At 38.7% G+C, this 14,061-nt stretch overlaps 2 protein-coding genes across 2 annotated transcripts; one reads left to right on the forward strand and one right to left on the reverse strand.

The window, feature by feature from the left end:
• Positions 1–3,340: 3,340 nt before the first annotated feature.
• Positions 3,341–7,309, forward strand: LOC132168870 (uncharacterized). The gene is made up of 5 exons (XM_059579947.1): positions 3,341–3,608; positions 4,660–5,580; positions 5,964–6,152; positions 6,539–6,734; positions 6,854–7,309. Exons 1-5 carry the CDS (start codon positions 3,474–3,476, stop codon positions 7,051–7,053), a joined length of 1,641 nt encoding a protein of 546 aa, XP_059435930.1. The 5' UTR covers positions 3,341–3,473; the 3' UTR covers positions 7,054–7,309.
• A 2,133-nt stretch (positions 7,310–9,442) lies between these two features.
• Positions 9,443–13,506, reverse strand: LOC132168875 (BES1/BZR1 homolog protein 4-like). Its single transcript, XM_059579954.1, has 3 exons — positions 13,135–13,506; positions 9,786–10,549; positions 9,443–9,685 (listed from the first exon to the last, which is right to left on the reverse strand). The coding sequence occupies exons 1-3, from the start codon at positions 13,348–13,350 to the stop codon at positions 9,682–9,684; spliced, it is 984 nt and encodes a 327-aa protein (XP_059435937.1). The 5' UTR covers positions 13,351–13,506; the 3' UTR covers positions 9,443–9,681.
• Between the last annotated feature and the right edge of the window lie 555 nt (positions 13,507–14,061).

The raw sequence follows: 14,061 nt of genomic DNA on the forward strand, positions 1-14,061 counted from the left end.
GAAATTGATCATGTTGAAAGAGACATGCTGATGGAGAAAGCAGCATACTGCCGGTATGGCTCCAGCATTAGATGCCCCTGGGTAAAGTTTGTGACAAAAGTATGGACAGGATCATAACCTCTAAAGGGTCGGTTTGGTTGCATGGAATAAGATACTCTAGTTACAAACTAGGAGTATGCTGCAATAGTACTAGTGTGAAGTAAGGCATATAGAAGGAAATTGATTCTTCTTATCAACATGAGTTAATAAGGGGTTGTAATTAGGTGCTCGGCAACATTGAGCAAGACAAGGCAGTAGTAAACCCATTGCAATAATGGAGAAACCACATCACAGAAAAATGAACTAAGCCTTTCAAGTGTTCCACCCTTGTTCGCACTTCTAGTATTGCCACATGTACAACCCTTGATTTGGGTAGCACAACCTTGCAGATAAAGGCTGCCTAGGGAAATAGAACTGGATTACTGTATTCTTGTAATCCTTAGATTGGCATCTTTGATGTTCCACCATCTTTTATACTTTCATGTTGCAGTCATAAACCAAATCTACTGGTTTTCTCCACAGATATTTCATCTGATTACTTTAGTAATCAAAGTGATACGATGACCAAAGGGAAAGTGGTAACAGTCGGGCCATCAGAACGTATGCTGATCATGAACCAAAGATATTGAAGCGTCACCAGAAAAGGATATCGAACTATGAAACATTAACACAGCAGATAGAGAATTCTCATCATAGAAACAGCTCAAATTTATGAGATTCCAGGGCTATGCAACTTCGTTCCAAGACTTATGCATGTTAAAATTTGCTTATTTTTAAAACCAGCTTCCACTCGAGTCAAGAGTCACATGTTATCTAAATTTTGCAGAGAAGTACAAATTCGAACTAACCTGGGGTGTTTTTATCTTGATCCAATTGAAGCAGAACTTGTATTAAGTAAAACAAGATGATGGGTTGCTAAGCAAAAGTTCTAAGACGACATGATAGCAAGTCCAAAAGTTTTGGTCTAGATCTTCATCTTACTCCTTATTGTTTTAGGCAACCACTAATTGAGCTAATTTCTTCACAAGTGATTACCATATACCATGAAGCTCACTTAAAGGTTTTATATTTCAAACGCATAATTGCATTTGTATATGAAGTCGGGTTTGTTTCTGTTAACCATACTGATATTGCTGTCTGTTCATCAAACACAAGCTTCACTAACTAAAATGTCCTCCACAGAAGATAATGCAGCAAAGGCCGAAGATAATGCAGCAAACTCACATACAGAAGAGTCGAAGATAAGGGGAATCAGATGACACCAATATTTGAATTGCTATTCTATTCTAGAAGATTAGATTGTATTTTATACTTTTGAATGTATAGCTTATCTGCACTTATCTTGTTTTCAAACGTTTTGTAATTGTCAATATATACTGGAATGAAATCATCTCACTGGTATCGAATTGAACCAGTATTTACAATTTATTTTTCAAACTGTTTCATCCAACAAACTACCCCCAGAACTGAATATCGACTGTTTCATCCAACAAACTACCCCCAGAACTGAATATCAACTGTTTCATCCAACAAACTACCCCCAGAACTGAATATCGACCCAATGGCCAACAGTTTCCAAAAATCCACAAGTGCACCACATTGCTGGACAGTCAGAAATTCAGGTCGGCAGCATCGGTAAGGTCAGATATTTAGGTCTTTTGATAGCCCTATCAAACACCCAAGTCCTTATCTTTATAACCGAATCATCACTCAAATTTTGACATTTTTAATTCTCTATAAAAACCCCAACAATGGAGTGAGTATTCAAATAAAAATCCGAGCTTCCATAACCCAAGTTAGTATCTTTTGGAGTTAATCAGTCACATTCTCTAACCAATCAAAAGAAGCACATAAATGTCATAAACCAAACAATCCGGCATTCTCCCAACAAAACAAACAAATGGGTATCAAAATTCATCAAAAATTCCATTAATTTCCAATCAATCTTACATAAACTCAAAACCCAAAAACAAAAAACTCATAACTCTTCAATTCACACAAACAGCAAGAGAGAGATGAATCAATCGCACGAGAAGACCTGTTGGGGCAAGCGCCAGGCCTCAAGCCGAGCGAAGCACGTGTCATCAAGAGACTGGCTTTTGCACCACCGGCACTCTGGATTTCGCGAGCACTGGGAATCGGAGACCAAGTCAGCGCAGTTGGGGATCCTTGTCCTAGCAGCCCCTAAGAGATTTCGAGCTGAGGACCCATTTGATGCGGATGATCCGATAAGATTTTGGAGGAGAAGGAAGGTAACAAGGAGGATGATCAGAAGCCCAGAGCTTGAGCTTGAGCTTGAGCTACAATTATAGTTTGCCATCAGAGAGAGAGACAGACACAACAAAGCTCCAACCAGAGGAAGCTTTGTTGTTCTGTTTTTTTTTTTTTTCTCAACTGTTATCGTTAGCCTTTTGGACACCTGGATACGAAACGACGACGTTAGCAACAGTCGGCAGGCCAATTCGATCTCTTTGGTTATTTAATTAAGGTGTGATTTCTAGTATTTCTTTTTTAATATTTACCACTTTTAAATGTAATTAGAATTTGCTAATTTTTTTAAGGTAGAGTACTAAGTAGTGACCCAAAACCAACTTAAGAAAATTCTTCTTATTCAATTTAATTAAAAAAAATCTATTAATCCCATAACTCACCTCCCTATATCTATGAGTACTCTTAAATCTTATTACCATATGTAATAAAGTTTGTGCATCTCGTATGACCTTTAACACAACTCTAATACCTCAGTGAAGTACATAGCAAATCACCTCTAATAGCCTAACCAAAACCACCCATTAATTCCAATACGTGTTCGAGAGTAATGTTAGATATTATATTTTTATACAAAATAAAACTAATAAGTATTTAACAGCGTTGATGTAATGGTTTAAACCAATCTTTAAAAGCAATTTTTATTTAAAAAATTTAAAAACTATTTAAAACTACCACCTCAATATTGTAAAATACTTAATTAAGTAAAAATATAGCATTTCTTAGGGTTTGTAGCTAATTTCTGTCCCATTTCTCGTACAAAGTTACGCTCCAACTAAGAATTAGAGTTCAGTTTGAGAGCATCGACTCAACTAAAATTTTCTACAAATTGATTTAAAATAATTCATACAAACTAGTCTAATAAAATAACGAAAAGACTTATATACTGTTAGAGTACATTTGAATGACGAGATTTAATGAAGATCGATAAAAATATAATCAAATCCTTAAATTTAAGCTAATCTAATCTTTCATGATCCCATCATTCAAATATACTCTTAACATATACAAACTCGATCTCTGCTCATATGCTCTTTTTGAACACACACCTTCAATCGTAACGTAAAAGCGACACAACACGGCGGAAGGAAAATAAGAAATATTATTTACGTAACCAAAACGGCATCGTCCTTGTTGTCTCTCAGCTCAGGGAAAGGGCATCGACGATGGAAGAGAACAACAACAACAACAACCTTGGTTTTTCGATGCAAACCCAGAAAGAATCCGAGGCTTTGACGCGTGGGATTTCCGACTTGTCCTGCCCCCAAGATATAGATTGCCGGAATTCCAATTCTCTCCCGGTAATTTTATTATTTCCTTTTGGTGAATCATAAATTTTGTTTCTTTTTTGGTGGGTATGGATGATGGATACAGAATAATTGATGGAGTCCCAATTTTGATTGTGTTATTGTTTTTCTTTTTTTGCGTCTTATAGTTATTGTTAATTTAGATTGTATTTTCTGATTGTTGGATTTATTTTTTATTCTATAAAATAGCTAGCTTTCTTAAGGAAAGGTCCTACTAGGTTATGAAATTTAGGGCAAGAATCTAAATTTAGAGTCTCAAATTGGGTTTTGGTTTCTGGGTTTTCATGATTTCCACGCTAATGTGAATTCGGATTCTCATATGTTTCTGTTTGGTGAGATAGTTTTATTTTTTAGTGTTTTGGATGTTGATACGGGAAAATTTGGAATCTGGGTCTTTGCGGTGGTGATATTTGGGTTGGTGGTTCAGTGATTATCTTTGAAGTGTTTTTCATCGAGTCGAAAATTGGTGGTTTCCTCAGAGACTGGGAGGCAATCATTGACAGAAGGGGGAAGGAATGGAGGGGGAAAAGTTTGAAATCAGTTTTGGCTAGACTTTGCTTGAGTTCATCGGTCTATGCCATTTGGAATGAAAGAAATAGCATTCGTCATGGAGCGCACTTACTCACGGAAGAGAAGATTCTTTTAAAAACTCGTTGGGAGATTAGAACTCGGATTACTTCCTAAATGTAAATATGTGAGAAGTAGTGAGAATATTAATTTGTGTAAGAATTGGGGTCTCCCTGATGGGGACCTTTGTTAGTAGTATTGTTGTATAGGTGTTTGTCTATTAGCTACTGTGGGTAGCTGGGTTCCAGTTTGTTGGAGTTGTTTTTGTTAATAAAGTTGCTCATTCATCTTTAAAAAGAAAAAAAAAAAATGGTGGTTTCGTTCCCTTTAAGTTTTTTGGTTCGTGGACAACTAATAATTTGTGAGTCCCAAATGATACAATAGATTGAGAAAGCTGAATGTATTTTTGAATTGCATCTATGTCCAAATAACAAGAGTGATAGATAGTTGTGTTGCTTTTCTTTGGTGCTGATAATAGAATGAAGATGGAGGGCTCAAAAATCACAGGGAGCACGATGATTTGCTGCCTGCTGCTGGTATCGCGATCCAAGGATCGAATGTGTCTGGAGAATGTGAGACCGTGTTGCCTCGAGGCTCCAGGGAAGAACCAAATGATCAAAGAAGAGACGACGAAGCTGGCCATCAGAAGCAAGGAAGATACTTCTATTATGACTCGCCGCTATCTGAAGTAACTGGAGCTTGGATACCTGTCTCTGTTCCACCTATGTTGGAAAGCGAGCACAAAGAGTGGGCCAGAGGTTTTCACTCGAATGGGGGTTACTTCCCTGAAGGAGACATGGGGTGGAGCCAGTTCCTTGGAGAAGAAAAGGAGCTGAGTATGTGGGATGTGATGGTGGAGATGTTACTTGTGGCACGTGGGAAAGTGAGTGCGATTGCTTCAGGTGACATCCACAGGTGTGCATTCTCATGGGTATCAAGCCCTCTACTTGAGCAAGCTTGGAAAGAGATGGCCCAGACTCTGACGGAGGCTAATTTTGGAAATGTGAAGGAATTACTTGAAGCGGAGCCACCAAAATGGTTGGCTGACAGTGCTGCTTCTACTTGTATGCTATGCGGTGTGCGGTTTCATCCGATCATTTGCTCCAGGCATCACTGCCGGTTTTGCGGAGGAATATTTTGTGGTGAATGCTCTAGAGGAAGGAGCTTGTTGCCTGCAAAGTTTCGTGTTGGGGATCCCCAACGGGTCTGTGATGTATGTTGTGTCCGCCTTGATTCTGTCCAGCCATACTTGATGGACCAAGTAAGTAATGCGGCTCAGTCACCAACTCACGACCTGACAGACCTCAGTACTTTGAGATCATGGATTAATTTTCCTTGGGGACAGTCCATGGAATATGAGATCTATAAGGCAGCAAACACTATCCAGGCTTATAATAAGGTAAGAACTTGAGTTCTAAAACTTCCTGTTTATTATATTAGATTTCTGTACCCGAACTTTTCCATAGGAGTCTTAATTTGCTGATGGGTTGGATTTTAACCTTTGGAATGTACATTCCTGGGTGTTTTATTCAAAGGGAATTTATTAGTCTAGCAACTCTCTCTTGCTTTTTGAGGTCTTTCTCTTTCAATTATGGCACATGAAACTTGAATCTGGCTTGACTCATAACTGATGACAGTGACAAGAACATGTGCATTTGTTTCTTCATATAATTCGTGTCATGCCTTGATATTGAATGTGCTTCGACTGAATTATCTGGTTAAATTTCTCAGATTCTTACACCATGCTTTGCTTTATGGATCAAAAATTAAATTATTTCTTAGGTACCTGAGAAGAAAATTCCAGATGCCATTCTTCGACAAGCAAAAGGTCTTGCAATCATAACTGTTGTGAAAGTCGGAATGATGGTTACCTACAATATTGGAACTGGACTTGTGGTTGCACGTAGAGAAGATGGCTCATGGTCTCCACCATCTGCCATTTCTACATTTGGTGTGGGGTGGGGGGCTCAGGTGAGCAAGTTCATCTCTGAAAACTTCGATATTTATTGTCTTCATCTATTCCAAGTACTGTGAAACGGAAGCACAGACTACCAACATGTACAAGCAATTGTCATTGTTCTCTTTCCATATTCTTCTTTTAAAATTTGAACTGCTTCAATATTTGTTCTACGTATATTTCAATTCATTATGTAACCTAAAATAGATGCTTATCCTTTTTAAATATTCAATCTTGCATTCATCTGTGTTTCAACTCAATGAACCTTAATCCTGATTTCCAATTTAATATATATGTAGGAATTCTTATCCTTGATGTCGATTTTGAATGTGTTCTCTTCTCTTTCTAGAAACTGAAAACTTCCTGTTCTTCTGTCCTTTTTTTTTTTAACCCCTTAAAGGCTGGAGGAGAATTGACAGATTTCATTATTGTGTTGAGAACAACTGATGCTGTCAAGACATTTAGTGGTAATATCCATCTTTCAGTTGGAGCTGGTTTGAGTGCAGCAGTGGGAATTGTTGGAAGGGCAGCTGAAGCTGATGTAAGAGCTGGTGATGGTGGTTATGCTGCTTGTTATACTTACAGCTGCAGCAAAGGTGCATGATTTATTTGATTTATGCCTATGTCTGATTCTAGTCCTCCTTGTTTCTTGTTTTTTTTCTTTGGTAGTTCCTTCTTTGTACTTGCAGAATATGATTATCTGTGAAACATGCAGGTGCATTCGTTGGTTGTTCATTTGAAGGTAGTATTGTCACCACCCGCACAAGGGAGAATTCTCGATTCTATGGCAGCCAGTCATTGACTGCATTAGATATACTTCTTGGCTCCCTGCCAAGGCCGCCTGCTGCTGCCATTCTATATCGTTCTCTTGCAGATTTGTATCAGAACATCGAAGGAGGGATTGGATGGAGTTGAGTATCGATTTCTTTGCGAACTTTGATTGGTACTTGATATCAATCTGAAGCAGTTTGTAAAGGTTCTTTGCTACCATTCTTTGTGCATGTAAAGAATAAGCAAGTGATGTATAGCATGTCTATTGAGAATCTCCCAGAAAGGCAAAAAAGGGCAATGTACATACGTATGTATATAATGATAAGCAATTGGTTTGGTCGAACACCTATTCTCTGTCTGCCTCAAATTGTATATAATGATAAGTTATTGGTTTGCTTTTTTTTTTTCTTTTTTATAGTTTTTTATTTTCCCTTTTAACTTTTTTGTTTTTAAATTTCTGTATTTCCCTTTTCTACGTTTTTGCTGTTATTGTTGCCCATCCGTTCTTGAAGGTCATGCCTCAATCTATATCCCTTGCACTGGGGGTTTGGGTAAAGTTGAAGAATCTTGCGAGGGTCATACCCTTGTCCACACCTTGTTTACCCGCCTAAATTGACAGCCACTTTTCTTGGTGTTTGTGACAAGAATGGCCATGTCATTTATTTTATGCATTCCCTTTTAATTTTGGTTTACTCTGGTTGTTTTGTGACTTAGTGTTGGGTTGCCAAATTCTCTTTTGTTCTTCTCGATTGTAGTTCTCGTTTGATGTAATTATAAAAATAAATAAATAAATAATGATTCTCATGAACTCCACCCATCTTCCTCAGAATTAGTAGGTGGGCATAACGCTTTGATTTCATCTTGCTTATTCATTATTATGAGCAACTAATCTACCCTTTCATGCTCGCTCTTCCCTCATAGCTCTCTCCTTTTTCCTTCATAAATAGTTTCATCTAAAAGACTACGTCTCCTCTACCATTCCCAGTTCCCTTACCCTTACTCTTCTTCTCAATCCTTCACTCTTTCCATTAATCATATTTTTCTACCTTATATATTAATTTTCTTATTTCTTTCTTTCACTTTCTTGAATGTCTATGAAGGATTCTCTCATGTCTCAGGCAGCCCTCCAAGCTCTTATTGCTGAAATTGAAGCTTTAGGCTGGGATAATCCAAATCAGCTGGAGATTCATGATGGTAATCCAGCTACTCAAGAGGGATTTGTGTTCATTGGTAAGCTTTTAGCTTTAAAGCCTCTTAACGCATACCATGTTCGTGCAACTCTCTCTTCTGTGTGGAACTTTGCAGCACCTCTGTTCATGGAGGTCTTGGCTCCAAACAAGTATTTATTTACTGTTCCACTTGAAAGCCATTTTACACGTATTATCACTCCTCAAGGTATTTGGAATGTTCGAGGCTCTCTTCTACTACAACCTTGGTCTCCTAATCTAGCTATTAATGAAGTGAAGCTTCTTCTTTGTTCACTCTGGGTTCAAATGCGTAATCTTCCTCATTAGAATATGACAACTAAAAATGCCATTAGGATTGGCAAAGGGATAGGTAAGCTTTTGGAGCTAGACAATAATAACTCATTTAGTCTTATTTGGTGTCAGTTTATCCGATTCAAAGTTGAAATCAACACATCTCTACCTCTTGCTCCAAGCTTCTATATTCCTAGTTCAGGCATGAAACCTCGTTGGGTTGCCTTCAAATACAAACGTTTGGATGATTATTGTATTATCTGTGGGCTTATTGGACATAAGAAGGGTGTTTGTCCTGCTCCACAAAATTTGATCCCTCCAAAGAAATATGATCTCTCTCTTCGAACTTCACCCTATATTAGTCCAAGGTTGGTATCTACAGTTCAGCAAGATTTGTCCTGCTCCGGGTTGGTATCTATATTAGCCCAATGGTTGTCTTGCTCCACAAAATTTGATCCCTCCATAGAAATATGATTATCTCTGTTCGACCTTCATCCTATATTAGCCCAAGGTTGGAATCTCCCCCATCATTTTTGATACCTTAGATACTATTCATATTGCTTCCTCTTGGGAAGCTAGAAAGGTTAATAGGAGTGTAAACTTCTACGCCCACTTTGTGGCACGTTGAGCCGCTGCCAGATTTTACTATGGCAGCATTCCCTTTTCCTCCCCCTTCTTGTCAACTTCCCTTATTAGTGCGAAGGATCCCCCTCTTTCTCTTTGTTTCTTGTAGTTTTTTGGTCTTGCAAATCTGTTTATTATTAGCCACGTAGACAGAGAGACATGTACAGATAAAACAGTATTTGTTTGCGGAGGAAAGCCAAAAAAAAAACAAAGAAAAGAAAAAAAAAGCAACATTAAGTTATTCATCAATCGCACCAGTGTAGTCAGTAATTCGATAGCCATTCAGTTAATGTTGACATCCAAAATCCCTTTCAATCACAAAGCCTGAAATCACTCCAGCAACCAATACCAAATCCATAATAAATAAATAAAAAAACTTACTCTTTAGACCAAAAAAAAAAAAATGAAAAAAAAAAAATAAGAAGAATGAATTGAACTGAAGGGGCTAAGCACCACCATAAACTATTTATAATTTAATTTTGGTTCTCTCTTTTGATGGGGAAAAAATAACAGAAAAGAAAAGTAAAAAAAAAAAAAACTAGAAAAAGAAGCTGCTCCTACTCACTGTACTTCTAACTGGAATGCCTTGCCAACCGAGACACCCAGGGACATCTCATGTTGAACTTTTGAACAGGAAGGAAGACGCAAACCAACTCTTTGTCGAGCCTCTCTACCTGCACCACCAAAACCATCATTAATAAACAAAACAGGAAGTAAACGAGGAATAATTCCACTGTTGAATCCCTTAACCCATAAATATATTCTCCAAGTTACCTGGTTCTGGGGTTCCCAAGTGTAAGTTCAAGATCATCCGATACACATTCCTCATGAATCCTTTCTCCTTCCCAGGGCTTCACCAACCCTGTCGTATTACTGCCAAATGCAAATTCAGCTGCAATCCCATCTGACATTGGAACATCTGAGGTGTGATCAACACCTGCAGCAACTGCAGGAGAGCATGTGCCGCTCTGCCCGGGAGTCCACATCCGAGACCCTCCACCCGAAAATGCCTCCTCCATAAATCCAAAAGGGTTTCTTGCTACAAGGCTGAATGTGGGGGATGATGGCCCGCTTTGGGGGATTTGGATACCCGCAAACCACCGTGAATCAGGCAGGACCTGACGGCCGGGACTTGGTGGAGTAGATGAGGGCAGGAAAGGATAGTGCTGCCCAGCCCATGACGGGGCAGCAGTTGCATCATCCCAGTCATTTTTGGTTCTTGGTGTTCTGGCCGTTGGGGAGCTCAATGGTGGTGTGACTGGAGCACTTATGGAACCTCCATGGACAAGAAGATGGTGGGAGAACTTGGATGAAGCTGATGATGAGCTTGATGAGAGGTTTTTCAACCACGGGATGAGGGAATCAGCATCGGCATTACCATTGGCATTGGCAGCATAACGAGATGAGACCGGGCTTGGGAAGGAAGATGAGGCAGGACTTGGATTGTAAGACGCACATGGGCTCGGATGGAACGAAGAGCATGGACTTGCAGAAGCTGATCCACCCATGATGTCCATTCGTTCCACAGGTTTGCATCCCTGCACAAAAGCAGATAAAGATGATCTTTGCTGACTACTACTGAGCCAAATAATTGCATATCGTTTAGAAAACACAAATATTTTGAATGCACCATGATTTTTATTTCTTTTTTATTTTCTTTTTCTTTTTCTCTTTTTGCTCTTTTTTCTAGTTGAGTGTTACAGAAGCATGGTTCAGACATTCATTGCAGACTAGACAATGTTAGAATGATGGTAGATTTTCATGACAACTTCGATCATGATACTCTTTAAAGTTTTTACCCTTACTGTGAACATGAGCATCCATTACTCATATGATCATGATTTGATTACCCTTAATGTTAGAATATAGGATTTTCTATATTAGTTTGATTTATTTTCTTTATTAGAATATTTGCCACTTAGGTTTGATTGTAAGGATTTGATCAAATCACCCTATTTGTATCCTCTCCGCTTACCAGAATTTCCCTATAAATAGAGACCTTTATATTGAAAACAAATTATCAAAAACTAATTAACATCATCACAAAACTTGCCACTTATCACATTTTTCCTACTTGTGTCCTTTTCTCATATTTTACATTTCATCACAAAACTTAACATCACCTCTTAGGGATTAAACTTTTACTGTCAAATAATATCTCCCCTATTCTGATGCTTAAATTGAAACAGGTATTGATGGTAGAAAGCTCTGCCCCTAAAAAATAAAACCAAAATCAAGAATGAACCGATCACCACATCAATGACCAAAACACTATCAACATACCTCATAAAATGTTTGGCTGCAGCATAATCAAACCGTCAGGAGGACCAAAAAGATTTCAAAATTCCATAGTAATTTGATCACCATTGTATTTATATGTACTTGGATGAACAAATTTATCTTTGTAAATGGGGCTATTATAGTGAATGGTAGCTGCCAACAGAATTGGTACCACAACATTTAATTTCACAACCAGAAACTAAACTCCTATTTCCGGTCCCAACTGTATGAGACTAATGCTTCAAAATTTACTTTCAAGATAGTGGAACTGCACCCTAAAATGCCACACCACCTAGAGGGTTCGCCCTTTGTCCTAGAACAATGTATAACTCGAGAAACAGTTTAAAAAAAAAAAAAATCATATTTTTACGAGTAATTCTATATGGCCTACTTGTATCATACTAAGAATGATGTAGCTATTAAAATTACCATTTGATCAAAATTCAATAATGATCAATTACAAGCCCAGTGGTAATTTTAATAGCCACATCATTCTTAGTATGACACAAGTAAACCACTTAAAATTACTCTATTTTGATCACCTACGGTCTCATTACGGTAATAAAACCTTCATATCATTAATACATGCACACACGGTAGACTCTAACGGAAGGACTTAAATGTAACAAAATGATAGTTTAATATATCTAAGTGTCACACCTTTTAGTTTATGGGGCTAAATAAAAAAAGACTTAATTCAGGGGTCAAAGTATATTTATCCTAATCCTTTAAATAAAACATGATGTCAAATTGGCAATCATGTAATTGCAACCAGCCAGACCAATACCTTTTCAAAAGAGAAATTAATGTCAACAATTGTGTGCACATAAATAGACAACCTATCCCTCTCAGCATTTTGTTGCTCCTTAATCTATAAACAAACACCCCCCACACGCTTTGCTGCTTAGAAAAATCGCAATTGACAGCATCCAAGGATTCGGAAATCTTTCCTTCTCAATTAAACTAATCACTAATCAGACTTTTCCCATTTAATTAATCATTTAATTAACAACACCACCGGCCCACACACGATCGAAATGCCATCCATGCTCTCAATCACCTGCGGGAAAAGTATTTCCCAGTACCAATTGCCCCGGGAATCTCGGAAAACTAGTTAACCCATTTGCCTAGTAAAATGACCCGAATGCCCTGAAGTCGCACGGAGGGTAAAGGAGTTTTGAAAGGGGAAACGGTAAAATTACCGAGTCGAGGAAACAGGTTTTCACGGGAATTGCAAAGTGCTCGGAAATCAAAAAAATATCCGAAAAAGGAAAAGGAAACTGATTTAGTTTTGCATTAAAGCGAAGTGGAAGTTCAATCTAGGACATGGATCTGTTGTCCTCAATGACGAGACTACCCTTCAGAGCTCAGAAAGTATGAGAGCTAGGGGGTCATTTTATTCTTTGACCGTGGCATATTCGTCCTGTAAAAAGGTTTCTGCCCGGTCTCTGCGATTCTCAGGGTATTTTGCAGTTTTGTTCATCGAAGCAGAGAAGCGAATCTTAAAAATCAAGGCTTCGTGTTCCGTGCGCTCAACAAGAAAAATATAACAGACCCAGTACAACGTAAATCAATCTCAGCCGTCCGTCGATCTGCAGCACCACACCCCCTACGCACCCCGTGCACGTTAGCAAAACAACCCAGGAAAAAACCCATCACCGCACAGATCGCACCTTTTAAAAACCCCAAAAATTTTCACAAAAATTAAATCAGATCAACCTCAGACCTCCGGCGCATCTTATCCCAGCTCCACAGGGATTTGCTAAAGTACGCACACACACAGAACAGCTTGGAGAAAAAGAAAAAGAGAAGCGAAGTGGAGTGGAGTTCGAGGTGAACGTACCTTTCTGTAGGTGGTGCCGTCTTCTTCGACGGTCCAACCGGCCTCGTTGCAGAGAGCCTTGAGGACCTCGTTGTTGTCGCAGTGCTTCGGGAGCTTGTAGTTCCCATACATTCTGAGGCCGGCGTAGATCTTCGCCGCGATCGCCCGCCGCCTCCGCTCCCTCCGCTTGTTGTTCTCCCTCTCCTTCCACGTCGGCATTCTCGACCCCGTCGTCATTCTCAGCTACTTCTCCTGGCCGGAAAACTCTACCTGGAACAAAGGCGCTTCACATATAGAAAAAAATTTCCTCGGGAAAATGTTTGCAATTCTCGGGAAACAACCGGAAAAAATGGGCGTGATCCGGTTGGCGGTTTTTTTGGTCAGAGAGAGTAGTTAAATGAAGACTAAAGAGAGTAGGGGTTTGAGGCAGGTGAGCTAAATAAGAGGGAATGATTGTAATTGGTCATGGTTGACTGTTGAAATTACGAGACTGCCACTACAAGCTTTGTTCCGGAATCACGGGACTAACACGTGTTTGGGCTTTTTCAAAAAAGCGAAGCGGCCTTCTGAGTAGCAGGCTAGTAGCTTCGAGGGTAGCACGAATGGGACGACGTCGTTCCCGTGTTGCCGTGTCGTGTGGGTGATTAGTGAGGGCAGTGTGGGAAATTAGTTTTAAGGGGATAAGGCTATCAGGCTATGATTAGTGTTCGCATAGTGGAAAATCAAAGGAAGATTTCTTTGTACACCACTAAGATTCAAACGGTCAATTTTACCCCTCCTAAATTTTTGAAATTATTATGAATTAAACAAAAAATAATCATGATTAAAATCTTATTTTACAGATTTAATATTCATATGCTAGTATATTATGAATATACTAAATGACATTTTTCGTTTTTTTTTTTTTTTTTTAAAGTGAAGTAATTTATTTCTCATAAGTAGTAGCAT

This window comes from Corylus avellana, chromosome ca2 (genome assembly GCF_901000735.1).
Source record: "Corylus avellana chromosome ca2, CavTom2PMs-1.0".
NCBI classification, from domain to species: Eukaryota; Viridiplantae; Streptophyta; class Magnoliopsida; order Fagales; family Betulaceae; genus Corylus; species Corylus avellana.

Excerpts from the sequence above, each read along its gene's own strand:
- LOC132168870 (XM_059579947.1), top strand. The coding sequence starts at position 3,474 with ATGGAAGAGAACAACAACAACAACAACCTTGGTTTTTCGATGCAAACC. Across the intron at positions 5,581-5,963 it reads CTATCCAGGCTTATAATAAG|GTACCTGAGAAGAAAATTCC; the intron begins GTAAGAACTTGA and ends ATTATTTCTTAG. Across the intron at positions 6,735-6,853 it reads TACTTACAGCTGCAGCAAAG|GTGCATTCGTTGGTTGTTCA; the intron begins GTGCATGATTTA and ends TGAAACATGCAG.
- LOC132168875 (XM_059579954.1), bottom strand. The coding sequence starts at position 13,350 with ATGACGACGGGGTCGAGAATGCCGACGTGGAAGGAGAGGGAGAACAAC. Across the intron at positions 10,550-13,134 it reads ACGGCACCACCTACAGAAAG|GGATGCAAACCTGTGGAACG; the intron begins GTACGTTCACCT and ends GCTTTTGTGCAG.